The sequence below is a fragment of the Pelophylax lessonae genome (genome assembly GCF_965119305.1).
Source record: "Pelophylax lessonae genome assembly, chromosome: 4".
Taxonomy (NCBI): Eukaryota; Metazoa; Chordata; class Amphibia; order Anura; family Ranidae; genus Pelophylax; species Pelophylax lessonae.
The window spans coordinates 102,552,196-102,579,408 of record NC_138771.1 but is presented as its reverse complement, the minus strand read 5'-3'; the positions used below and the strand labels follow the sequence as shown (position 1 = coordinate 102,579,408).

Below are 27,213 nucleotides of genomic sequence, written 5' to 3'. Positions count from 1 at the left end.
CATCACTGGTGCGTGGCTGGGGGGATACAGAGGACACGGACGATACACCTCCCACAGAGGACAGCCTTTCGTCGCCTCTGGGCAGCCTGGCACACATGAGCGATTACATGCTGCAGTGTCTCCACAACGACCGCCGAGTTGCCCACATTCTAACTTGTGCTGATTACTGGGTGGCCACGCTGCTGGATCCCCGTTACAAGGACAACGTACCGTCCTTAATTCACTCACTGGAGCGCGATCGCAAGATGCGCGAGTACAAGCGCACGCTGGTAGACGCCATGCTGCTGGCATTCCCATCTGACAGCGGGGCCACAGTGGAAGCACAAGGCAGAGGAGGAGGAGGAGGAGGTCGCCAACGCAACCAGGGCACCGCCAGCACCTCAGAAGGCAGGGTTAGCATGGCCGAAATGTGGAAAAGCTTTGTCAGCACGCCACAACAAACAGCAGCACCAGCAGCTCAGATGGAACGTCTTAGCAGGAGGCAGCATTTTACCAACATGGTGGAGCAGTATGTGTGCACACGCCTACATGTAGTGAATGACGGGTCTGCCCCCTTCAACTTCTGGGTCTCCAAATTGGGCACATGGCCTGAGCTTGCCCTTTACGCCTTGGAGGTGCTGGCGTGCCCTGCAGCCAGTGTATTATCTGAACGGGTATTTAGCACGGCTGGGGGCGTTATAACAGACAAGCGCAGCCGCCTGTCCAGAGACAATGTGGACAAGCTCACGTTCATTAAAATGAACCAGGCATGGATCCCACGGGACTTTTCCGTACCTTATGCAGAATAGCAATGGATACCGACCTTACCCACCCATTGTTCCATTTTTGCTCTTTCTCACTCTTTTGGGGTGTACCCTCATTTAAAATTTTTGAAAAGAAGCAGTGTTGGCTACCTCGTCCTCCTCCTCAGGGCCAGATTAATGTAGGGGCTATTGGAGCTGCAGCTCCAGGCCCCTACCTTTTATATAGGCCCCGGGTTGGCCATATTCACTGTTACCGCTCTTCTGTCACTTGTAAACACAGAAGTCTGGCTTCTATGCTCGCTTCCCCAGGCAGCACCCTCAGAACCTCCCCACACAGCGTGAAGGCCGGACAAGGAGGGACAGTTGGCGATGCATGGATGTGTTTATGGGCTTCAGAGACAGCATCCCATGTTGAATTAGGCATGCATGGCTGCACCCTTCCTCCTCTGGGTGCATGGCAAGGCACGGCCCTTAAGGCCCTTCAAAATCCTCAGCACCAAGCCCATGATGCTGTTAATCCGGCCCTGGTCCTCCTCCACCGCCGCTTCCACCTACACCGCCCATAGGTGTGCGCAGCCTATTGCATTAAGGTGTGCACCCCAAAGTTGAAATACACATGCATGTGTTTGCCAGCAGGGAGAGTAATGTATCGGGGCCATGTACCTGTAGGCAAGGAGAAATAGAGCAGAGCAGGTCCCAGGGAGATCTTTCCCATCTCCTCACTGGCAATGCTATGTGCCCTAGGTGATTAGGGTGTGCCCAGGCACACCCAGCACACCCTGTGCGCACGCCTATGTCACCGCCACATCCACCACCACCTCAACCTCCCTCCTACTCCATATGGGCCTCGTCCTTCAGAGATGAAGAAGAACATTGTTTTATTTTTCTGTTTTTTTTTTGTTGTTTTAAGTTATTTCCCTATCCACATTTGTTTGCAGAGCACTTGCCATGCTCTTAATTACGTTTTGCTGCCATTTGCAGCACTCTAGCCCTTTCCTTTGGTGTTTTAGAGCCATTTTAGTGCCTTAAAGTTCGGGTCCCCATTGACTTCAATGGGGTTCGGTGTCCGGGAAAAGTTCGGTAAAAGTCCGGGACACGGACCCGGACTTTTTTTTAAAGTTCGGCCGAACCCGTCGAACACGGACATCTAGGTGTTCGCTCAACCCTAATTATGATCTATCTACCGCAATGTTATAAATCAGCGGTTCTGGATGGCCACAAAAGTGTATAAAGGATTTATTTACATGGCTGTGCCCTCTAACCTAAAATGAGGAATACATCTCTTATTTATTTTGAATCTGTGATGGAAGTGAGACCTTAAAATACCTTCTGCTTTAAAAAGGCTCTATAGTTTTCTCCTTACTGAAGAAAAGCCTATAGCCTACTTTTCAAACACCTACCAATATATTGTGAAGCGGAACAGGAATAATTTATGTCAATGTGAATCCAAATAGATTAAAATAAAAAGGGAGAATTGCAAGGGCCTCCTTGAAATACAATGAAGCTAGAAGAGCCTAGTTCTTATTTTTCTTGTATTGTATGCATAACTGATCTCAGCTACTAAAAAGAGTATTTATAAAACAAATTAATCATTGTAAGTTATGCCCCATACACACGTGCAGATTATCTGCAGACTTTTGTCTGCAGACTTACCTTTTCTATGTAGTGCAAGGGCCTGCCGGATTGCATACAAATTGAAAGTGTTTAGGGTTGACCTCATATTATATGGTTTTGGTAAGTCTGCAGACAAAAGTCTGCAGATAATCTGCACGTGTGTATGGGGCATAAGAAACAAAATGGCATTTCAGCGATGCTATTTGTCTCTATCAAGTGTCCACTGATTCAATATCTCATTGCTATGTAGAGTCAACATCCACACTCGATAAGTCCTATCTGAGTTCATTGGCTGCTGAAATGACAAAGTCTGAAATATATTTACTAGAGCATATGGTGAAATTCCCTTTGAATATTAACATTTCAGCCAATAATTTGTTTTTGGAGGCACACAAGACAGCTGGCGCTCTACCACCCTTTGTCCTGAACATGTGAAATATTATCTATAGTATTTACAAGATGATAAAAATATGTTGCATAAAGGCAGATGTTTTTGATGTCCAGCAAGAAGTATCTTCAGACAACAAATAAAAAGTACAAGTTTCCCGATCATAATTTGTTAAGTAGTTAGCAATATTATTCCAGAGCTGTTCCCACTGAGCATACACTGACTAATTGCATTAAGCCTTTTCTGGAGGACTTTGCTTTATTTATTGAAACAGGAACATGGGAAGAAAATGGATGGAGTTCAGATACAGAAAACTGTATCTTCAATGTGCCTCTCTGTATTAAGATTTTGTTGTTTTCACGGTGCTAACAATTTCTATGTAGATTTTAAAGCATATTTACACTTGTTTGTTTTGATGCAGCAAATGCATGCATACATGCTGAAGTCCATTCAGCTGAAGCACAGAGAGCATTGCAGCACAATGTCCTTAATCGCTCTCTGTCTCTAGCCAAACACCTGGCTAAAGAGTGCGTAAGCAAAGGGAGGACTATCAGTTTCAATAGGCACACACTAGTTTCAATATCTGGTAATCAAAATCAAATTGCCCTAGACCCTTTGCAACTTTATGAGACAATATAAAACTATATGAGACAATTTTCTACCATCCAAAATACAGGCTGATATTTGCAAATGACAATCGTTGATTTCTACCTTGTTTGGGAGAACCAATGTCTTCACAATGTCTACTCTGCTACAGCTTCTTTATTTTATCCAGGTGCTTCTTATCCATAAACCACAAACATACGTCTCCTTTATACGTTGTTTATAGGGCATAATAAGCATGCTCGCACATGCCACTCTCTCATAACTATACCTAAACTATTTGGTGGCATTGGTTACACAGCATATCAACACTATATCCATATCCAAAAGAATACAAATCATGGTATATCCCCATGGTTTTTCCACCCCTCTACATTTCCCAAAAGTAAACATGTTAAATTATGTAAATCTGCAGTTGTTTGCAGGGCTGCTGATAGAAATTGCAGGGCCCCGTACAGACTACCTAACAGGGACCCCCCCAAGAAAATATTAACCACTTGCCGACTGCTGCACGACTATTTACGTCGGCAGTCAGCCCCTCACAGGCAAAGTGACGTAGATCTACGTCGCTAGCCTGTGAGGGTCTAGGGAGCGAGCGCGCGCCCCCGGAGGCGCGCTCCCGCGTGGTCACGGACCCCCCCCCCCGCGCATGTGACCGGCGGACCCGATGTCCGCCGGTCACTCGGCGATCGTCGCTGCAGAGGGAGAAAGGCAGGCGGCTAGTGTAAACAAGCCGCCTGTCATTCTCCCCTGTGTAGAAACAGTGATCATACGGTTCTACTATGTAGGACCGTTGATCACTGTTCCTACAGCTCAAGCCACAGCCAATCACAGTTAGAATCACGCCCCTAGGGACACACACCACCCCTCCCTCTCAAAAAAGTTAACCCCTTCACTGCCAGTGTAATTTTACAGTAACAGTGCATATGTATAGCACTGATTACTGTAGAAATGTCACTGGAAACCCCAAAAAATGTCAGTCAAGGGTCCGATCTGTCCGCCGCAATGTCGCAGTACCGCTAAAAAAATTGCAGATCGCCGCCATTGCGCCTTAAAAAAAAAAAACAACAAAAGTGACACAAATCTTTCCATTTGTTAGTAAACGCGATAACTTTTGCGCAAACCAATCAAAATGCGCTTTTTCCGATTTTTTTGCGTTTTTTTTACCAAACATATGTAGCATAAAACAAATTGGCCGAAAATGTTAAAAAATTTTGATTTTTCATATACAAAAATGTGAAAAATATTGCTATTTTTGCAAAATTGACGCTCTTTTTTTGTTTATAGCGCATGACCAAAAATCGCACAGGTGATCAAATACCACCAAAAGAAAGCTCTGTTTGTGGGAAAAAAGGATGTCAAATTAGTTTAGGTACACGACCACGCAATTGTCCGTTAAAGTCACGCAGTGCCAAATCGCAAAATAGGCCCTGATCAGGAAGGGGGTAAAATCTTCCCAGGCTTAAGTGGTTAAAGCTATATTTCGATAAAAATACAATAAAATCATTATTAGCAGAATAACAAATACAACAGAGCTCCTGCTAAATCTAAAATATGAAACGGAGTTGATAAATACATCCCTGTGTGTGTGAATGAGGTCTTGGGGCTCATGCACATGGGTTCTGTGGTCAGTGGTCAGTGGTTCAGTGTGAATCAGTGGTTCATTTTTGTGGCTTGAGCCACCTGGAGCTGTACAAATACAGCTGCAGGTCCTAATTTGACAGGCGTAGGGATGCAGGTGTACACCCCAAACACAGACAGTTTGTATTTGGGGGCCACTCACCTGCACACCTGTCCAAGTAGGGCCTGCCGCTGTGTTCGTACAGGCGCTGCATCCCCATATAATGACAGGTGGCCCCAGCCCAAACCCCTCCTTCACACTGCCAGAGTACCTGTGTGAATGAGCACTTAATTATATTTTTCTAACCTAAAAAAACAGATCTCTCCAGCGGTGTGCTGTCACTACTAAAAGGGATTCCATCTTCGTCTGGTCTTCTCTCTGGTTTCTTGGGTTCCAGTCATTTGGCCAAACTGCGATGATGTAACTCACATGCATGTGTGCAGGTGTCATGGTCACAGCACAGCTTTCTCAATGGATGGTATGTCATCCATTGAGAGCGCAGTGCACATGCGCAGGTGTTATCACCGGATGCTACGTTTAGGAGATGTTCACAGAACCTACAGGTAAGCCCTATTATAGGCTTACCTGTAGATACAAAATAAAAAATGGAGTTTACTACTGCCAGATCAGTTAGTAAATGGTTAAATAAAAGGAGCTGATACATGGATGCAGAGGGAACTGACAGTGTAGAGGAGAAGAAGCAAATTTGCATAGGTCAGAAAGCAGTGTGGGGGAGAGGAGTGGGAAGCCCAGCTACATAAAATATACTGAACTGCACTGGGACAAAATAACAGGCAACTATGGAACCGTTGTAACAGTAAATTCTTCACCCCATGGGAATGCAGCCGATCAGCTGTGACTGTGTCAGGAAGACAGAGCAATGGGGGAGAGAGATTAAAAAAATATACAGGCTGGGACAAGGAGTATAGGAAGAACTGCAGGGAAAGAAATAAAGTTACAGAGATAGCAAACTCTGGAGCAGAGCTAACATTAGAGCCAGGGCTGGGAGGGGGCCCACACAGGGAGGGGGATTAGTGAATAACCACTGTTTCTTTCTCTGCAAATAAAATCTGGCAGCAGGGAGAGGGTGATAGTTCAGCTGCTGGAGGAAGATTTCTGAAAATGTTGTTCATCACAAATCCCCCTCCCTGTGTGGCCCCTCCTGTGTGCTCGGGCCCCCCACAAGAGGACCAGTGGTCCTTCCCCATCAACGGCCCTGGTTGTTTGTAACAAAGTAAGACCAAAAGCACAAATCATTTAAAAGATCCACACTATTCCTCTGCACAGCATAACAAATATAATACAAGCCTTGTTATAAAACATAGAGTTATAGTATATTTCTGTGAATGAATAATTTTTTTATAATTACAAGTATATGAAGGATTTTATGTCTCTATTCAGGTTTGTAGAATTTCACACACAGGGGGTCCCTTTGGGTCAGATGGTCTGCTGGCTGGTTGATGTTCATGTTGTATTAACCGTTTTTTTGCTCCACTTACCTTTGTATGGCATTTGTGATCGTGTCTTCAGAAAGAGTCTACGTCCAGGGTACATTTTCTTTGAAATAAGATTGTATCCCAAGGCAACACAGCCATGTCGCTGACAGTTTAAGCACATGCCCTTCTCAAAGGTATCATAATCTTTACACTCGTATGCCACACTGTTCTTGTCTTCATTCTTTATGGAATCTATGAATAGGTTGACTGATCTCTCATGAGCACACTTGACTGACTCAGAGAATCCTTATGATAAAGAAAAAAAAAAAGGAACAAATTGGTCATGATCATGGGTAATTCTTTCAGCACACAAGGAACCCCTGGCACTTGGTACAGATCTGGCCTCTATATTTAGGCTTCATCAGATACATTTTATCATGGGGAACCAGATGTATGACATTTGATCCAGTAAAACACATGCTGAAGCTTACTGAAGAAATGGGTTCTGCTGTTATGTACCATGCAGATTTTGCTGGAAAACATCAAATAGTGGCATTCAATTGGGAAATACCTTAATAATTAGTGAGCAGTGCTGTTGTAACCATCACACTATACTTCATATTGTAAAAGACTGCAAATTTAGTTTCTTACCAAGGACACCATACTCCACTAAATGGTTGTATATGTCTCTGAACTGGCAGCCAGGCTGTATGTTGCCTCCATTGGGATAAAAATCATAGTGGCCAACTGGTTGGTTAATACCAACACTTAATCCTATATGCTGTTGTGTGTTTGTATGGATGACATCAACAAGGGTTGCATCATCTGGAGACAAGCGATCTGTTACAGACATTCCTTCAAATAAAGGGCCGGCTGGATCAAGTCCTACAAAATATGAACATGCACTGTGTTTATTTACCTGCACATGACATGCAAATACACTTAACCAATCATAACAGCTCTAACAGAATATAAAGAAACATGTTTAGTAAGTGTTGCTTTGTATGATGCATCGAAGATTTAGAACATCTGGATAATAAAGGTATCTGTGCCCCATGCAACCAGTTTGAATACAACAGACACCTTCAAGTACATTTTGTATACAACATATTTATAAAAACTATAAAACAAAAAACATTTATTAACCACTTCTAGACCGGAAGGATTTTGCCCCTTTAACCACTTAAGCCCCGGAAGATTTTACCCCCATTCCGACCAGGGGGTATTTTGCGATTCGGCACTGCGTGACTTTAACGGAGAATTGCGCGGTCGTGCGACGCTGTACCTAAACGAATTTGGCGTCCTTTTTTTCCCACAAACAGAGCTTTCTTTTGGTGGTATTTGATCACCTGTGCGATTTTTTGATCACGCGCTATAAACAAAAAAAGAGCGTCCATTTTGCAAAAATAGCAATATTTTTCCCTTTTTTTTATATGAAATTCCCCCCAAAAAAAATGTAAAAATCTAAATTTTTAAAAATTTTCGGCCAATTTGTTTTATGCTACCTATGTTTGGTAAAAAAAATCGCAAAAAGCGTATTTTGATTGGTTTGCGCAAAAGTTATTGCGTTTACTAACTAAGGGAAAGATTTTTGTCATTTTTGTTGTTTTTTTTTAACGCGTAATGGCGGCGATCTGCGATTTTTTTTGCGGTACTGCGACATTGCGGCGGACAGATCGGACCCTTGACTGACATTTTTGACACTTTTGGGGTTACCAGTGACATTTCTACAGTAATCAGTGCTATACATATGCACTGTTACTGTAAAAATACACTGGTAGTGAAGGGGTTAACTTTATTTAAGAGGGAGGGGCTGTGTGTGTCCCTAGGGGCGTGATTCTAACTGTGATTGGCTGGGGCTTCAGCTGTATGCAGAGTGATCAACGGATCTACATAGTAGATCCAGATGATCAGCTCTCATACAGCGAGGAGAATGACAGGCAGCTTGTTTACACAAGCTGCCTGACTTTCTCCCTCTCCCCCGCCGATCGCAGAGTGGCCGGCGGACATCGGGTCCGCCGGTCACACGCGCGGGGGGGTCCGTGACCACTCGGGAGCGGGAGCGCGCCTCCGGGGGCGCGCGCTCGCTCCCTAGACCCTCACAAGCTAGTGACGTAGCCCTACGTCACTTTGCCTGTGAGGGGCTGACCGCCGACGTAGATAGTCGTGCGGCGGTCGGCAAGTGGTTAATGACTAGGCCATATTTTGCGATTCGGCACTGTGTTACTTTATTGGATAATTGCACGGTCGTGCGACACTGTACCCAAATAAAATTTATGTCCTTTTTTTCCCCACAAATAGAGCTTTCTTTTGGTGGTATCAACTGTGCGATTTTTATTTTTTGCGCTATAAACAAAAAAATAGTGACAGTTCTGAAAAAAAACCCAATATTTTTCACCTTCTGCTATATAACATTCTCAAAAAAAAAAAAAAAAATCTAAATTTCTTAACATCTTAGGCCAATTTGTTTTATGCTACATATTTTTGTTAAAAAAAACCCTGATTGATTGGTTTGCGCAAAAGTTATTGCGTCTACTAACTACGGTAAAGATTTGTCATTTTTATTGTTTTTTTTTTTACTAGTAATGGCGGCGATCTTCGACATTGCGGTGGACAGATCGGACCCCTGACTGACATTTTTAACACTTTTGGGGGGGACCAGTGACATTACTACAGTAATCAGTGCTAAAAATATGCACTGTTACTGTAATAATGACACTGGCAGGGAAGGGGTTAACAGTGTGGGTGATCAAGGGGTAAAATCTGACCCTAAGGGCGTGTTTCTAACTGTGGGTGGGGGGACCTGGCTTGTGAAATGATCATAGAGACCTGTGATCCTATATAGAAGGATCACAGGGGCTCTATGATGATTCCAGGGAGAAGAACGGTCAGCTGTGTTTACAACAGCTGACCGTCCTTCTCTCTCAGCGAGGAACAATCGCGCGTGTCAGGCGGCAATCGGAGCCACCTCCCCTGTGCAACGGCTTCTCTGCTGACGAGTGGGGTGGGAGCTTGCCACCGGCAGCGCACACTCGCCCCCTAGCTCCCTGCCTGTGACCGATGCGCGCCTACGGCGGTTTGTGCAGTGGTTACAATGTTAATCTTCTCTAATGTTATATACTATATATATATATATATATATATATATATATATATATATATATATATATATATATATATATATACAGTATATATATATATATATATATATATATATATATATATATATATATATATACTCTGGTGCTGGCTGCTTTTTAATCCATGCAATATTTGTTACCACATGAATGGGCAGCTGTACGACCTCTACTTCACTACAGGACAAAGCAGGTTAGTCGAAGTTACAACTTAGTGCTACTTGGAACCAAAGACATTGACATGCCCGGTTTCCTAGAGCACTTTATTTTGCGAATCCTTTCCATCTCTGTTGGACCTACCTAAAGCGGTTGTATGCCCCGCTTTCCCATATTTACCTACAGGTAAGCCTATGTTAAGGCTTACCTGTAGGTAAAATGAATATCTCCTAAACCTGCACAGTTTAGAAGATATTCACCCTTCATGTAGCCGCTGACATCATGAGCTCTGAAGGTGTGTTGTACCGTGCCGGAACTTCAGAGCTTCTTGCTGGAACTGAGCGCTCCCGCACGCATGCGTGGGAGTGACATCATCGTGGCTCTGGCTGCTCACAGCGCCGGAGCCCGCGATCCCAAAAGAAAGGACGGGAGAAGATGTCAGCGCGGTTTACAACCGCTTCAAAGCATATGTACAGATTAAACATGTGCTTTTATTTTTGATAGAGTACAGAAAGGTTGAAACGCCTGTCATTATATTGCTTGCTATCTGGGCCCCACTGGGGAGATTTTTCTTTGCTTCCTTTCCCATAGATACAACAAAAAGTTGAAGGAAAGCGCTACAAAGTGAGCAGAACTCCCCTCTTAGGGAGTTTGAGAAAAAATGGTTGGTAGAGTTAAAAGAGTAACTTATAGCAGCCAACTATTCATTGTACTGCAATTACTGCAAATGTAACTTAATGAATAAGCCCTTTATATATAGAACTAACTACAACTGCCTTTTTTAAACGCTTTCCCACTTTTAGCACCAGTAAAAGCATAACTAATTAAATTTATTGCAGAAAAATAGACATGTGTTCAATTAGTTTTCAGACCATTTAACATATACTATATAGGATGCTCTAAGGCAGTCATCTATGAAAGAAAATTAGGATATTGTTCGATTGGTAATGTTATGTTTATGGAGATTAGTTGCAGCTTGCATGTACTAATCCAGTGCAATCATTAATAGGAAACATTGTCTAAATGTAAAATGATCTAAAATAAATCAAATTCTTCCTTTAATTAAAAATGAATGCAGAGTTATAATAACACAAATTTTTTAATTTTCCCCTACACATTATAGGATTAATGTGAATCTGATGTTGTTCTTTTTGTAAATCATTAATTCCAGAGAAGACTTTAGCTTTTCCAGGACTAGAGTGAGTTAAAGCCCAGCTACGGGAAAATAAAATTCCCAATGTCTCTACAGTTCCAACCTGCTTCTAGCTATTCAGTAACCAAAAAAAAAATGAAGGTCTGGTTCATACTATTGCAATATCAGATGCGATTTCAGCCGCACAAAATCACACGACAAGGGGAATCATATAGTTTTCAGTGGTGCCTGTTTACATCAATGTGTCTACTATGCAGTGTAATTTTGGAAAAGGTTCCTGTAATACTTTGATGTGATTTACAGTACTATTTGACCCCATAGAACAGTGTTTCTCAACTCTGGTCCTCAGGGCACACTAAGGCCCAGTTCACATAGGGGCGACGCTACTTCGCACCGCGACCTCCGAGGTCGCGGTGCGAGCAGCGCGCCGCGACCTCGGAGTGGCCGCCACGGACTTCATAACATTGAAGTCTATGGCGGTCGCCTCCTGGTTGCCCCAAAGAAGCTCCGGACCCTTTTTCTAGGTCGGAGCGACTTGTATCGCTCCTATTAGAACGGGTCCGCAGCTTCCCTATGGGAGGCGACCTGCGGCGACCTGTGAGGCGACCAGGTCGCCTCACAGGTCGCCCTAGTGTGAACCGGGACTAACAGGCCAAATTTTAACCCTCCTCTTGTGTTAGGGTCAGAACTGACCCGTTTTCAGGTTTTGAATGTCTATAAGTATCACATAAATTTGTTTATTGCATCAAGATTTTTTTACTTTGTCAGGAACCTCTATTTAAACAATGTAATAGAAAAAGAATCATTTTCACTAAATTATAAAATACTGTGGTGAAAATTAAGACGTTCATGGTGTTAGGGTCAATTCTGACCCAGTTATAATATAGGATTTTAGGACACTAATAAGTGCCAAAACTGAAATCATAAACACTCTCTCTGCTTAGTAACAGTGACAGCCAATCCCCTCTCAACCCTGTGAGCTGTAGTTAGGGAGGGGCCTATCTCTTTTCCTGCTTGTCTGCTTCTCTAAATAAAGTGAAGAAACATAGGACAAATTCATTTCAGAGTTGCTGACTTTATTTTACCATTTTTTTAAATTTGAAAATGAGAGGTATGCTATCAAAAGAAAGGTCTAGGGGTCACACCAAAAATATTAAAACCAATCTTTTCAAGGATAAAGAAGCCTAACAAGGTAACCAAGAGGTAAGAAACAAATTTGATGATAAATAATTATTCAGAGGGTATTTTATGGCTGATTTAAAACACGGGTCCAAACTGACCCTAAACATCATGGATAGTAACGGAATTCTAACATAAGAGGAGGGTTAAGTATTACCTTGGGGAGATGGAGACTAGAATACTGCAATCACTGAGCAGCAAATGATATCACCTGTGGTGTATTTCAGTTTTCTTGCAAACCTGGCCTGTTAGTGTGCCCTGACGACCGGAGTTGAGAAACACTGCAATAGAATATGCAGGCCCCATCCAAAAACACAAACAAGTTGCAACAAAGTTGCACTGTAATTGGATCACTTTGAGATCGGATTGCATTGCAGAAGTGTGAACCTAGCCTTACCTAAGTCTGCTGTTACTTGATGATCCAAGGTGCCTCCTCCAATACTGGAAAGCCGTAATTCGAAACTTGAAGACCCTGTGAGGACCCTTTGATAGACACTTCTGGCAGCCAATGGGTAGCATTCACTTCAGCAGGAAGTGGCATGGCTACCGCAAGAAGAACCCTCCCACACTACAAACTAGAAGAAAGATGCCTGGTATTTTGACTACCAGTATATTACACAACTGGTGTTTTCGGTAAGTATTAGGGTTTTTTAGTTTGATTTTTTTAAATTTATTGCTAAACTAGAGGTGAGTGGAATGGAAAAGAAACAAATAAGTTATTAAATTGAAAATTAGCTTTAATTTTGCCCTTTACTCACTATATTGCTTTAGAAACCCCATGTCAATACTACCTATCAAATAAAATACTATATGCTCTTTAAAAGCTAAACTAGTGTTGCATGGATTCCTAGGATGTCTGTTAGCTATAGACACTGGAACTGCTACCTATCCTCAGCTAGACATGTGGTCATCATTTTTGGTACCTGCTTCATGTTGAACCTAGCACAGATAATTTGACAATGAATGAGTCCATCAGAATGATTGGAGAATTGTGAGAACAGAACTCAACTACTATATTTAGCATCAGGCCAGAATTAATAATAGGTGCTGCAGTGTCATATAGTGTCATATTGGAACTCATGTACAAATTTCTCTTTCTATCATTAGATTGCCCACAGGCAGTGCTATTTAGTAAGATTTCTACCTTGCATTGGCCCCTCTATATATTCTCTTGCTAGTTCACTAGAGAAACAGTGCAAGGGTCCAGAATTTACATCACTATTCTGTATCCCGAGAAATTTGAGCTTCAACACCAGTCATAATTAGTAGAAAGAAGGCTTACTGCTGACAGTGAAGACTTTGAGTGCAATTCCGATATGTATAGTCTCATACAGCCCCATATAGACATCTGTAGCACAGCATCCACATATGTATCTTACGTGCAACTGCAGTTTCTTTCCTATCCTTAATGTCCTATTCTTTTACCATGTTCATTAATATGGCATCATCATCAAAAAAGATTATATATTTCGAAAAACTTTTGCAGTGCCAGATACCTGGTTGACAATATTTTTTGTGTGGTGTGTATTCTTGTATACTTTTTGTAAACTTGATACTTATGTACATGTACCTTTGAAGATGGCTGTTTAGTGCGCTAAATGAATTCTGTGAAAAATACTGTTTTAATAAGTGAACAGGTAATGCTAAAAACTAGCATTTTGTAGTGAAGTTTGGGTGCCATATCTAAACCTTTCAATACCAAGCACTTTCATCCACTTCCTGCCCAGGCCAATTTTCACCTTTAAGTGCTGTCATACTTTGAATGACAATTGTGTGGTCATGCAACACTGAACTCTAATGAAATTTTTATAGTTTTTTTTTAGACGGAGAGTGTCTTATTTTGGTGGTATAAATCACCACTGTTCTTTTTATTTTTTGCTAAACAAACAAAAAGAATCTGAAAACTTGGAAAAAATTCAAACGTTTTTCTTAGTTTCTGTTATAAAATTTTGCAAATAAGTAGTTTTTTTTCCTGTGATATGTGTGCATGAGGCTGCTCTGATAGGCTTCACTGATGTGGCTGCACTGATAGGTACTGATGGGCACTGATGAAGCAGCACTGAAGGGCACTGATAAACTGCACTGATGGGTACTAATTGGCACTGACAAGGCTGCACTGCTAAGGTGGCACTGTTAAGCTGCACTGATGGGCGCTGTTTGGCACTGAAGGGGCTGCATGGGTAATCAAGGCTCTGAATATCAGTGCCCTGATTATCCATGTAAATAATATGCTGACAGCCTTGCCAGTTATTGGCTCTCCTTTCCTCACACGGGCACAGTGCATGAGGAAAGGGCTGCTGATAACTGGCAAGTCTGTTTACATGTGATCAGCTGTGATTGGACACAGCTGAGCACATGGTAAAGGTTCGCTGTGATTGGCCCTTTACCCCCATCTGTGATCAGTCACAGAGTGCCCCCGATGCATGCCCCCAGGGGGCGTGCAGGGGGAGGGGTTCTGGGAGGACATCCATGGATGCCCTCCCAGAACTAGACGACCGCGCTGTAGCCGTCTTTCAGTTATAGTGTGGTACTAAAGTGGTTAATTGTAAAATAAATAAAAAAATATATATATATATATATATTTTTTTTTTTTTTTCTGGAAGTATATCTAAAGCCAATCCTTTTTTTTCTTTTCATTTTAAATAAATTAGAGGAAGGGCTAAAACCCCCATCAATTATTTGGGCAACTGTGTTAAATTAGGGAGATTTTCCCTTCACTGCTTGTCCTGTAGACTCAACAGGAAGTAAGGAGATATCTTTCTGAAGAGAGGGAAACCCCCTTTAAGGCAGTTGTCATGGGAACATGTGTCACATTTGAAGATTTCTTCTCTATTCCTTTTCTGGTGGCAAGTGTAAATTTATTTTCATTTTCATTCCCAGTGATAATGGTGATGAGGAAAATGAGTGAAAGTGAATTTTCCTATCAGGGGCCCAGGGAGCATAAAAACCTTACAGTGGCTCTAAACCCTCGCCACTCTATTTAAATCTAAATAAAATAGTTTTGTCTTTATTTATACTTTAAAATGTAGACTTTGCAATAGTGGTGCACCACAAGCATGTGTATTTCAAGTCTTAAAGCAAAGATAACCCCAAAAAACAGTATGCAGAAGAATGTGCCAACCCCTCCATTCTCTGTTCTGAAGAAGCCCCTTTGCAAGTTCTGACTTTCTGAAAGGCTTTGACATTCCCTCCCCCTGACAGTACTCTGAATGACAATGAATGGCTGAGTACTGTTGTATGTGTGAGTAAGGCTAGTGTATATTATGCCCCTACTCAAAAAGTAATGGGATTTTCTAAAGGTTGGCTATATGGAAGTAGGTACAATCCGACATCTAATGGTGTTTACAGTCCCGTGGGGGTTAGTTTAACATTTTTTTTTTTTAAGGTACAAGCTTACTTTCCCTATTTTAAAACCAAAATGCCTTTGTAATGTGATAATCTGAAATTTACAGTATACTATTTATCACACACAGCAACAAAAATGACCGGAGGTAGTAGTAATCAGTTTGGTACTGTGATGCTTTGTGTTATGCAGTGTTGTAAATAATTAGAAATTACCTGTAATTCTTCCAATGGTGTTCGATCCATTCATATAACTACCAGCAAATCCTGAAACATGAGCTCCAAGGCTGTACCCAATCAAGTGAACATTACTTCTTGGAAACTGAACAGATGACTAGAAAACATCATGAATTACAGATCTAAGACAGCAGCAGGATGAGGACAGAATTATGTATAATATTGAAGCAAAATAATAATTGTAATTATGACCATGTAGTTCTAAAAATAACCGTGCTAAAACACCCAAAAAGAAAGATAAAGCTGCAGCTAGAAGTGGGAAACACCTAGATAAATTAAATAGAGTATAGCTGCGCTAAATTTGATGAAAATTGTATATAAAGGTGTATATAATTAAAAATATATCAAATATTATACAGTGAAGTACTCCAATAACAAAGTGGAATAACACAACCAAGAATATATATGTGCACAACTATAGTGAAAAAAATATAAACATGCAGCTTGGCTCTGAAGGCCAGGTATAGCAACCATGTGACTTAATATAATCAGATGCACAGTAAAAAGAAAAAGAAAACATGTATTAAAAATATATATGAATGCAAATTAATAGTTGTTAGGTCCTTACTATTAATTTTTATTCATATATATTTTTATGTCCTGTTGCTAGGCAGATTAGACATGTTTTTCTAATCTACTAGCAAATAGCAAAAGCAGCACAGGTACAGCTAGAGAGAAACTCAAAAGGAAAATTAAGTATAGTTTTTTTTTATTTTTTTATTTGTTTACTTATTATTTTTTATTTTCTTTTGCAACAAAGCTGGTGGGACACTGCCCCAGGAACCTCTATGGACAAGCCTCCACTGTTTCTCAATAATTCATTTCAATATAATATCATATTAGAAGCTTCCCCCCAGAAAAATAATTTTTATATTTATAAGCACTTACATTTCTACAGATATATAATCTTTACTTATACTGTGTATACAAACAGAAGATAAATAAATCCCTCATTTAACCATTTGGAGTTTTTGAATAGAGAGCGAAAATCTAATTTGCTTCTGTATGTAGCAGCTTTATAACCAAATCAATACCTTTTCTGGAGCCTATTTTTACCAATTGAAGGATCCAAAGCTAAAAGCAATTTCTCTGTCGCTCATTGACAGACGTAGTCCTCGTTGATTAATAACAACTCGGGTTATACTGCCCTCTACAGGAGTAGGACTAGACAGGAAAGAAAACGTTCTGGCCACACCCTAGGGGCAGTCCCAGAGGGTATATCCTCTCACTTCCTGCTACAGCAAATCAGTTTTTTTCTGTCTAGTTAGGAGTAAGGACCTAGATGCCTTGCTAGGATCTTCGGTCCTGGCAGGATTTTTTTCTTAGAAAGATTTAGACTTAGAAAATACTTTTCTCCAGTTTCCTGTGAGATCTTCAAGCAAGTAAGCTGGAACTGGGCGACGGGCTGGATGTTGAGATCCAGTGGTCACCCCAGTTCAGCCTACGAGCGCGTGCAGGCCATAGCTCCGCGCTGGGTCGGCCGCGACATAGTCCCACTGGACAGGGACTGACCCTGCGAGTTAAACGTCTCGCCTGGACGCCAATGACCAACAGAGTCACGGCATCCATATTGGTCGACAGCCCCCCCACCCCGGTGGAGAGGGGTTCTGTCAGGAGTTGGCGCCCGCCTGGTTCCGGTATGGTGAGTAGTATGTTCCCCCTCTCCCCCTGTCGGGTTTGTGGTGGACGCGGGCCCCTCTCTGGGATGGTAGGATGGATCTCCCCTCTATCCTATAATAAGTCACAGATCCCCCAATTTGAGTGTGATTTTTGTGAAAAATAACCAGGAGGCTTGGTTTGGGAGCTGACGATCTAAAGTCATTGTAAGTCTGTAAGGATGACTGAAGTCAGTGGCAGCACTAAAAGGGGTGTTACTATTGAAGTAAGAGGTATCCTACCTGTCAGAGGTACACAGGCTGATGCCTATGCCTGAATACTGCAGTCCAGATCGCCATTTCTCCAGCTTCCACGGGCTGCACAGCACTGTTTTGTGGCATCTCCCGACGACCCACGGACCGCATGCGGCCCGCCAGGGTCCTGTACCGTCGGCCAGGCTTATCGCCATCCAGGGTGAAGTTTGTGGGGCCGATGCACTCCCGCAGGCCGCTAGGCCGAATACAGCATCCCGCAGGCAGCTGCTAGCCGCCGCTATCCTAACAGGCCGCCGCCATTGTCTTGCAGATCACACGAGGCCGCCATATTGGCGTAGCCTCGTGTCTCCAGCATGGGGGCGGCCATGTTTGAGGTGACCAAACACCTCGTGGAGCCAGGGGGAGGCGCCGGAAGGCGTGTTAAGGGGCGGAGCCGCCTCCTTTACCCAGGAAAAAGGGCCAAAGACTTCCTGTCTGTAACAGGACAGCACTGAGCAGGCTGATAGAAAACTTCTGTGCATCAGGGATGAGCTTTGGGGTCTCTCTCTCTCTGTGGGGTCCAAAAAGGCAGGTAACACTGAGGGGCACTGTTGCGCTGGGGGATTACAAAAAAAAAAAAAGTTTTTTACTTTGTCATTTTTTTTTTTTTGTCGCTGGCAAATGTCTTGTATAATCATTGACCCTGCCGCATATGTATCCCCACCTGATCCCCTCAAGGTGGCCGCAGGACCCTCCAGTACCCCACTTGTTTTAATGCATTTTCGGCAGCTTTGGAGTCTTTGGTATCCCGGGTGGAGGTGGCCTGTCAGGGACGGGGGTCAAGAAGCGACCCCCGCCTACCCCTATTTTTTATCTGATACTTCAAATACGGATTCAGAGCTGGTCAATGCAGCTGCAGGTCCCTCTTATGGGGCTGTTGTCTCAGGTAATGTCTCCTCAGCAGTGAGGAGAACGTTTCTGCCTCCGCCATAGCACAAGTGTGGTGGATGCACTAGTTGTGTCCGTCCGGGAATCCTTTAGTCTTCAGGTTACACCGGCAGAGGTAGCTGAGACTGAGATTCCTTTTTGGTACTTGTTAGCCTACCAAAAAGGGCGAAGGATTTTCCTTTACCCAAATGGGGTCGTTTTGAAACGAACCCCTGCTATTTCCAAACGCATGGCTAGGGAATCCCTCTTTAAAAGGATAGACGGTACCACCTGTAGTGGACTCACCAATTTCCAAATAAAGCCACCGTTATCCCGTTGGAGGACGCTGCGTTCCTTTAGGGATCCGGTGGATCGAAAAAGTGGAAGCGGAATCCCGCTGATAGGGTCAACCCTTAGGCCAGTGGTTGCCATTTAGTTTGGTTGAGATTATAAAGGATCTCACTAGGGGCAAGAGCACGGTCTTGCCACAGACTGTTAGGATAAAAGGACCTTGTAACTAACGAGGACCTTCCTTTTCTGCTCATAAAGAGTTTGTTCATTCCGCGAGGGCGGGCAATAAGGCGAAACCCTCCAAACCCTCTTCAGAGGGTTTTCAAAGGGCGCTGGTCGGCTAAACAAAAAGTCCGGCTCAGCCAAGCCTGAAGAATACAGCCTGATGCGCCCCTACCCATCTCTGGGGTGGGGGATGGCTTCACCGGTTTCCGGATTCATGGCTTGCCAGAACCCCGGACTAAGGGGTTCGCGAGGTCATACGGTCAGGATACAGGATCGAGTTTTCCATCACTTCCACCGGTGCGATTCTTCCCTTCTAACATTGAACGGTTTCAGGGGTTCTATTCGAACCTGTTCACAATGCCCAGGAAAGAGGGCAGGGTGCGTCCAATTTCTGGACTTGGGGAAAGATGGAGTCCATCCGAACAGTGGTGGCCTCCCTGCTTCAAGGGGATTTCCTGGCGTCCATAGACATTTAGGATGCCTATCTTTATATCCCCATCATCGCAGGACATCAGCGTTTTCTTCGCTTTCCCAAAGATCATCCCTGGTTCCCACCAGGAGACTGAACTATCTGGGCCTAATGTTGGATACATCCTGGGCAAGAGAGTTTCTCCTTGCGGAGAAACTCCAGAAGGTTCAGTCAACGATTCGGATGTTGCTGTCCGTCAATTGGCTGGGACTGATGGTGGCCTTCTTAGAGGCAGTACCGTATACCCAGTCTCATACCCGAATTCTCCTGAAGGAGATTCTTTTCTAATGGAATCAGAATTCCGATTCCCTGGACAATCGGATCCGGTTGAGCGAGCGGACCAGGGAGTCTCCGATGCTCAACCAGGGGAAGTCATTCCTTCCGATAGTATCCAGATTACCAATAAGGGTATCGGAACTGAGAGCGATCAGATTTTGTCTGATTTACTGGACCGAGCAGCTCTAGAGCAGCCCGATTCGGATCCAATCGCACAATGCCACGGTCGTGACTTATGTCAAGAAAGGGGCACTTAGAGTGTCCTGGTGGCCATCGAAACGACTAGCATCTTTCGTTGGACGGAACGGTTTGTTCCGGATCTCCCCGCAGTGTTCACTCCGGGGGTGGGAAATCGGCAGGCAGATTATTTCAGCCGTCAGATTCTGGATCAAGGGGTATGGCCTCTTCATCCAGAGGTTTTTCACTAGCTGTCCCTTCATTGGGGCACCCCGGATGTGGATCTGTTGGCACCTTGGCTCAACAGGAAGGTGCGGAGGTTTGTAGCTCGCACCCGCGATCCTCTAGCGGACGCAGCAGAAACGCTGATCGCCCCGTCATCCTCTCAAGTTACTGCGGGAACTTCTTCGCAGGATAGAGATGGAGGGAATTCCAGTTATTCTGGAAATTCCGGACTGACCTTGTCGAGCCTGGTACACCGACTTGGTGAGGCTAGTCGCGGACGCGCCTTGGAGACTTTCTCTCAGGGAGGATTTGCGGTCTCAGGGACCGATCTTCCATCTTGCTTTACAATCGCTGGCTTAATGGCCTGGCCATTGAGACCCAGGTACTGAAGGACAAGGGAGTGTCAGCTTCAGTTATTCCTACCTCTAGTTAAAGTTAGGAAAGCGACTTCCAGCACATGGAAGTCTTATATTGCGTGGTGTGAATCTCTTGGATTTCCCCCACATACCTATTCGGTGACCCGAATCTTGGTCTGTCTGCAACAAGGGATTGAGCAGAAACTGTCCTTGAGCACTATCAAGGGTCAGGTTTCAGCGTTAGCAATCTTCTTTCAGAAACCTTTGGCTAATCATTCCTTGGTGCGGAATTTCATCCAGGGGGTGCGACATCTGGCTCCGCCAGTGCGTGCACCCTTACCGCCTGGGATCTTAATTTAGTGTGGTCGGTTCTTCAGGAACTTCTCTTTGAAGATATTAGGGAGATTCCCTTGCTTACATTATCCCAGAAGGTGGCCTTCTTGGTGGCCATTACTTCTGCACGCAGGGTGTCAGAACTGGCCGCATTATCTTGTCGTTCCCCATATCTGGTGGTTCATAGGGATAAGGTGGTTCTTCTTCCGAATCCATCCTTCCTTCCTAAAGTGGTTTTCAGAGTTTTCATCTGAATAAAAATATTGTGTTACCTTCCCCGTGTCCTAAGACTAGCCATCCTTGGGAGTTTGCATTACACTCCTTGGATGGGGTTCAGACAATCAGGGTACACTTGACTACTACGAACTTGTTTCGTAAGACGGACTCACTTTTTGTGATCACGGATAGCCCTAGAAGGGGGTTGCCTGTGTCTGCCGCGACCATATCTAGATGGTCCAGTCAGACGGTGGTACAGGCTTATTCTATTAAGGGTCGGAATCCTCCGTTCCCTGTTAAGGCGCACTCTACTCGGGCGCCTAGTGTTTCCTGGGTCTTCCGCCATCAGGCGTCAGCGATCCAGGTTTTCAAGGCGATGACTTGATCGTTGGTTCATACCTTTACATCATTTTATAAAGTTGATGTGATGGCATCGTCAGATGCCTCTTTTGGCCGCAAGGTTCTGCAGGCCGCAATCTGAGGAGACTGTTGGTCTACCTCAAGGGTTTGTTGGGTTTTTCACTTAGGTCTCATCTTTTTGCTCGATGAGTCCTTGATGCTTCTGGTTGGCTCCGGTTGGGCCTTCTGGATTTTGATTTCTGTTATCCCACCCCTCATTTGTGGTACTGCTTTGGGACGTCCCGAGTTGTTATTAATCAACGAGGACTACGTCTGTCAATGAGCGACAGAGAAAAATTGATTTTTGTAAAATCTTACCGTAAAATCCTTTTCTCTTAAGCTCATTGACAGACGTAGTACCCACCCCTCTGTTTTTGAGTTGGGTTGGGTTAAATTCTCTAAACACTGCTTTGTGACATAACTGATTTGCTGTAGCAGGAAGTGAGAGGATATACCCTCTGGGACTGCCCCTAGGGTGTGGCCAGAACGTTTTCTTTCCTGTCTAGTCCTACTCCTGTAGAGGGCAGTATAACCCGAGTTGTTATTAATCAACGAGGACTACGTCTGTCAATGAGCTTAAGAGAAAAGGATTTTACGGTAAGATTTTACAAAAATCAATTTTTATCCCTTCATGGCTGTATATTCCTTCTACTATTTTTTTTTTCATCTGATACAATTTTTTGTAGTAATGTCACAAACATAGCTTTTAAAGCAGAGTTCCACCCAAAAGTGGAACTTCCGCTTATCTGTCTCCCCTCTAAATAGTTTATTGTCCATACTCAGTACACAGGTGCAATTTAGAGAAAACGTATGATGATGTCTATAACAACTAGAAAGATGTTTCTTACTTTTTTTTAACTTTATTAAGCATTATTTTATTTATATCTTAATATGCTTTCTTGTTTTAATATGCTTTCTTGGATTTTATTTATACAAAACAGTAGGACTTTGTTAGTTAAATGATGAGTTTTTCACTCTTGGAGTAAATGTAGGTATGTGGACTTGATATCTTAAGACTATAGATCAAATATATCTGTCTTTCTAGTCTCAAAAAAAGCTCATAAGATAATAATTTATCGTATTTCTGAACCATGACTCATCTTACCTTGTGATTGAGTTAAAATAAATAACAGATAATCTAGAATACGGTACCTCTTTTTAATATTGATATTAGATAGATTTAACACATGGTTATAATTAAATAGAGTATAGCTGCGCTAAATTTGATGAAAAGTGTATATAAATGTGTATATAATTAAAAATATATCAAATATTATACAGTGAAGTACTCCAATAACAAAGTGGAATAACACAACCAAGTATATATATGTGCACAACTATAGTGAAAAAAATATAAACATGCAGCTTGGCTCTGAAGGCCAGGTATAGCAACAATGTGACTTAATATAATCAGATGCACAGTAAAAAGAAAAAGAAAAAGGACAAATGTATTAAAAATCATTAAAAAGTATCTATAACACTATAAAATGAATTCCCCACTGTTACTGGCTGCTTGCTAGTCAGTATTCTATTCAGTTCAGCTGGTAGCGGCCTGAAATACCGACCCTGGCCTGCCTAGTCTATTTGGTCCCTCCCTGTGGGGGGGGGGGGGTGGTTGCCAAGATCTTTCCTTCCCTGCCTGCTGCCCAGCCATGTTCTGCCCCCCTTAACAAGTCAAACTCGGACAAGATAAAAATTTCAAATGAAAAAAGCACCACAAAATATTCTTTGTCCAGAGAAGTTTTTCTTAACCTTTTTTTAATTAAGGCACTTTATTAAAATTATCTCGAGACACCACTCTAAAATGTAAAAAACAAAACTAATAATTTTACATACAATACAGCAACCTCCACACACACAGGACACTGTGAAGAAGTCGTGGTTTCGAAGTAACGTGTACGGGGGATGAGCCTGCACACGCTGTAGCACCCATGTCGCTGTCCATGCCTGCACTGGCTTAGTGCCAGTCCATGTGAGTGTTTTGCTGTATTTTTACCCCGATAAAGTAGTTGTTACAGAGAGCACTAAATCGCTGTGTTTCTTTTATACATGTACCGTACTGTGACGTTGGAGAGAGAATTGTGAGAAGGTGACCACCCTATCCCCTTCACTGTGTCTGTGACACTGCGATTCTGGCCAGTTTATCCTACCTAAAGCACCTTTATCCAGAGGGAGGACAGGAGGAAGCAACCCATCCATACTTATCAGCACCTGTGTGTGCAAAAAGCAGGTTTGGCTCACTATAATTTGTGAGCCAAACCAGGAGGTGAGCGGCCAGCATTACTAATAATGCACCAAGTCCCTTTATAATATTGAAGTACCAGCACTTGGTCACTTGATACCAGCACAGCATAGAAGAAATTACTCACTTTTTATGGACTTTTTGCACCTATTTTAATTTCCACTTGTGTATGTTTATGTGTGATTAATAGATATATTTATTCGCACGAGCACTTATTGTGACACTAACTATTAATTTATAGAAGTATTCTCATCATTCACGGAATTCGTTTTTTATCACCCGGATCATTTTAATATCACAGAATTTGAGAGCACTTGCACCTTTGTGATACATATTTATATTTTTTTATTTATTTATTCACAGATACATTATTTTATTAGATATACACTTTGCTTATATTTATTGTATTTATCCTTTGGCGCTACATACTCAATACTAACTGTTGAAGGTGATTTATTCTTCCAAATACACGTTTGCACACTAGTACTGACTAGTATTCCAATGTTTCTCTACTCCCTCAATTTCTCTCTCTCTCATTCAGCTAATGTGACTGCAGTGCTGATGGAGAGGGTCAGGAGAGGGGCAAACAATGATGCTATGCTTGGGCTCGACATCCTCCTTATCAAATTATGACTTCATTGGTTGTTAGCATGCTGGCGGCTAGAACTTTGTAATGATGCACAATGAAAACCTGTGACTTTGTTTAACAAAAAACGCAGGCTGGCTTGTATACAATTTATAGGCATTTTGCCTGGGCATCCTGGTTGAAAAAAGCTGGCTCAGAGGCAGAAAATAACCCTTAAAAAGTATTCAAACTTAAACCAGACCTAAAATTGCACAGGACTCTTTTAAAAAACAGACTGCGAAACTGATACTACGCAGCTGGGGGGGCAGGATAGAGACCCTGGAGCAGAAATTTGAGAAGGCCCTTCCTTCTGTTTCCCTTTTAAAAGACAAATGCGTGGCACATGATCAAAAAATCGAGGCCCTACTCTGTCAACTAGATGATTTCGAAAATTGTAGCAGATGGGCAAATATACGCATCTGAAGCCTACCTGAAGCCACAACACCAAAAGACATTATCCCTTCTCTGTATGAAATATTTTGTACAATCCTGGAGCTACCTTCCTCCACCCCAATCGAGATTGATATGGCCGACTGGACACTGCTCCCTCCCTTAGAATACCCAGAAAGCCCTAGGGATGTCATAAGCAAGCTCCACAAGTACACGTTGAACGATCGCATCATGCAACGGATGCGTAAGAGGCCATACTATGACTTTCATGAGGCTCACGAATTCTTCTCCCGGGACTTATTCCAACACACTTTAATGCAATGCAGGGAATTACGCCCTCCTACTGGCAGCCCTCCAGACTGCAGGATTTATCTACAAATGGGGATTCCTCTTTTGCCTCCAGGTCACCAAAGATGGCCGACAAGTTACCTTGAGAACCAAGGAAGGACCTTCCGCACTTTCTCTCCTTGCTACGCCTAGATCTGACCGACTTTCCTGATTGGGGCTGCAATCAAGAAATCCCAGTGCCCCCTCTTCAGCAGCCTTGGCAACCGGAGCAATCACAGAATTAGTCCCGGTCCAAAAGCGACAGTCATCAGACTCTATGCCTGAGACTCCTTCTACAAGGGACTGACCCAACTTAATCACAGCCTTTTTATTGATCTCCTCACATCCTAAATTGGCTCACCCTTTGGTTCTGAGTGCCTAGTTTCAGTTTTTTGAGCCCTTAAGAGGAATGTTCCTGGAGCCAGTCTAGATACGAGGGATGTGGCAAGAACTTTCCCACACGCTGGAGGGGATCCCATACCTGCTACCCCTGTTTAATGGTTTGTACTGCCCTGTTTATATTGCCACATTCTCTGGGTATGACTTCTAACCTAAACTCTTGCCACCCATGTTTGATACTACGCTATTCAATAGGTGTGAGTGGAGTGCGAGCTCCCACATGACCTTTGTACTGGTTTACGTTCCCCACATAGGCCTCACCTACCAAGGTGAATGCCCCTGGAGGGGTGTGAAGCCTCGGTCTGGGGGCTTCTCCCCTTTTGGAGAGGTTCCCAAACCAGACCTACAGTTGATTTCAATACTGGATCTGCTCTGGCTTAACATGTAAATGTCTTTTATGCCTATTTTTTGTTTCTTATTGATTTACCTATTTGTTTCCATCTTTTTCAGGACACATTTTGAAAAACACCCTCACACCGAGCACGCTGGTACCGACTTGCTACCCACCAGCTACATCTGTTTATTACGGCTACCTTTAAGGTAATTTCTTATAACTTTCAAGTTCTCTGCTTTCCACATAAGTGCAGTAAATTATGGCTTGAGCTGAAAAGGTTGGGGGTCAGGTACTATTTTTACAGGAAACTCATTTTACCCATACCTCCACGCCCAAACTGCCCACCCATCTCTTCACTCACTGGTATCTCAGCTCCTTGCTTATTGCTAAATCGCAGGGTACAGCAATAGCAATTCACAAGTCCTGTCCACTTCAGCCCCTTGAACACTACACTGATCCTGCAGGGTAGATATGTCTTCGTAAAAGAGACTATTTGTCAGGGAACTTCCCACAAGAGAGCTGGATCTTCCGCCCACACTAATGCAGCGACGCCCAGTGGCCTATTTAAACCAGCATGCTCCAGCCATTAGTTGCTGGATGATCTTTAGCTTCCTGTTTCCTGCTTCCTGTGTTCCTGTTTACTTGGATTACCTGATACCAACCCGGCTTGTCTCACCTGTCTTGTCTCTCCTCCTGGCTCCGACCACTGGCTTGTTTACCTACTCTGCTCTAGTCTGCTGTTCCCGTGTATGACCCCTGGCTTGCTCCTTCGGACTCTTCTACTGCTTGATGAACTGTGTTTGACCCCTTGGCTTGACCTTGACCTCGCTATTGTCGCACGCCTGGCTACCTCCTCCAGTCACCTTCAAGGCAACCTGCATTTCAGCACGCACTATGTGTTTACTACCACAGCAGTCACTTCTTCACCGGAGCTTACCGCAGCTGGTGACCCCTGTTCCTTTGGGCACAGCATTCCCTGTCTCCACCTCCAGGGGTGCCTTGCACTTAGCATCAAGGGAAGCCCTCTTAGCACCTCGGCCTCTGATCAGGTACATGATAGGATTGCTGATCAGAAATACACCTTCTCTATGCTATATGCCCGATGCGAATAAACTCACATTCAGAACTCGACCACTTGGCATATTTCAAGGAGGGCATTCTAGTGTTGGGGGTGATTCTATTATCAGCCCAGATCCCCTATTTGATACATCACATCACCGACCTACCCATTCCTATGCATTTCTAAAACACTTCAAAAAAGCAATGCAGGCACACCATACAGGTAGATAGCTGGAGGGCACACAATGCAGGTAGATAGCTGGAGGGCATTACACGCCAACTACAAAGACTTCAGCTACTACTTTAAGGTCCATGATGTTTACGCACGAATTGACCTCCTGTTTGTGGACCATCATGTCTTGGAATCATTGTAAACCTCTACAATCGGGCCCATCACTATTTCTGACCATGCCCCAATTTCTGCTACATTCCTAATTCCGCAAGTATCGAAGAGGGAATGGTCTTGGCGACTAGACAAAACCAC

At 43.3% G+C, this 27,213-nt stretch overlaps 1 protein-coding gene across 1 annotated transcript in view; it reads right to left on the bottom strand.

The window, feature by feature from the left end:
* Nucleotides 1-3,301: 3,301 nt before the first annotated feature.
* Nucleotides 3,302-27,213, bottom strand: part of LIPC (lipase C, hepatic type) — a gene marked incomplete at its 3' end in the record, with an annotated part of 190,570 nt that continues 166,658 nt past the window's right edge. Inside the window, exons 6-9 of the mRNA XM_082253487.1 lie at nt 15,589-15,706; nt 7,057-7,290; nt 6,469-6,711; nt 3,302-3,366 (exon numbers count right to left, since the gene is read on the bottom strand). Of these exons, the coding sequence (XP_082109613.1) occupies nt 3,302-3,366; nt 6,469-6,711; nt 7,057-7,290; nt 15,589-15,706 (660 nt within the window). The remainder of the gene's footprint in view (nt 3,367-6,468; nt 6,712-7,056; nt 7,291-15,588; nt 15,707-27,213) is intronic.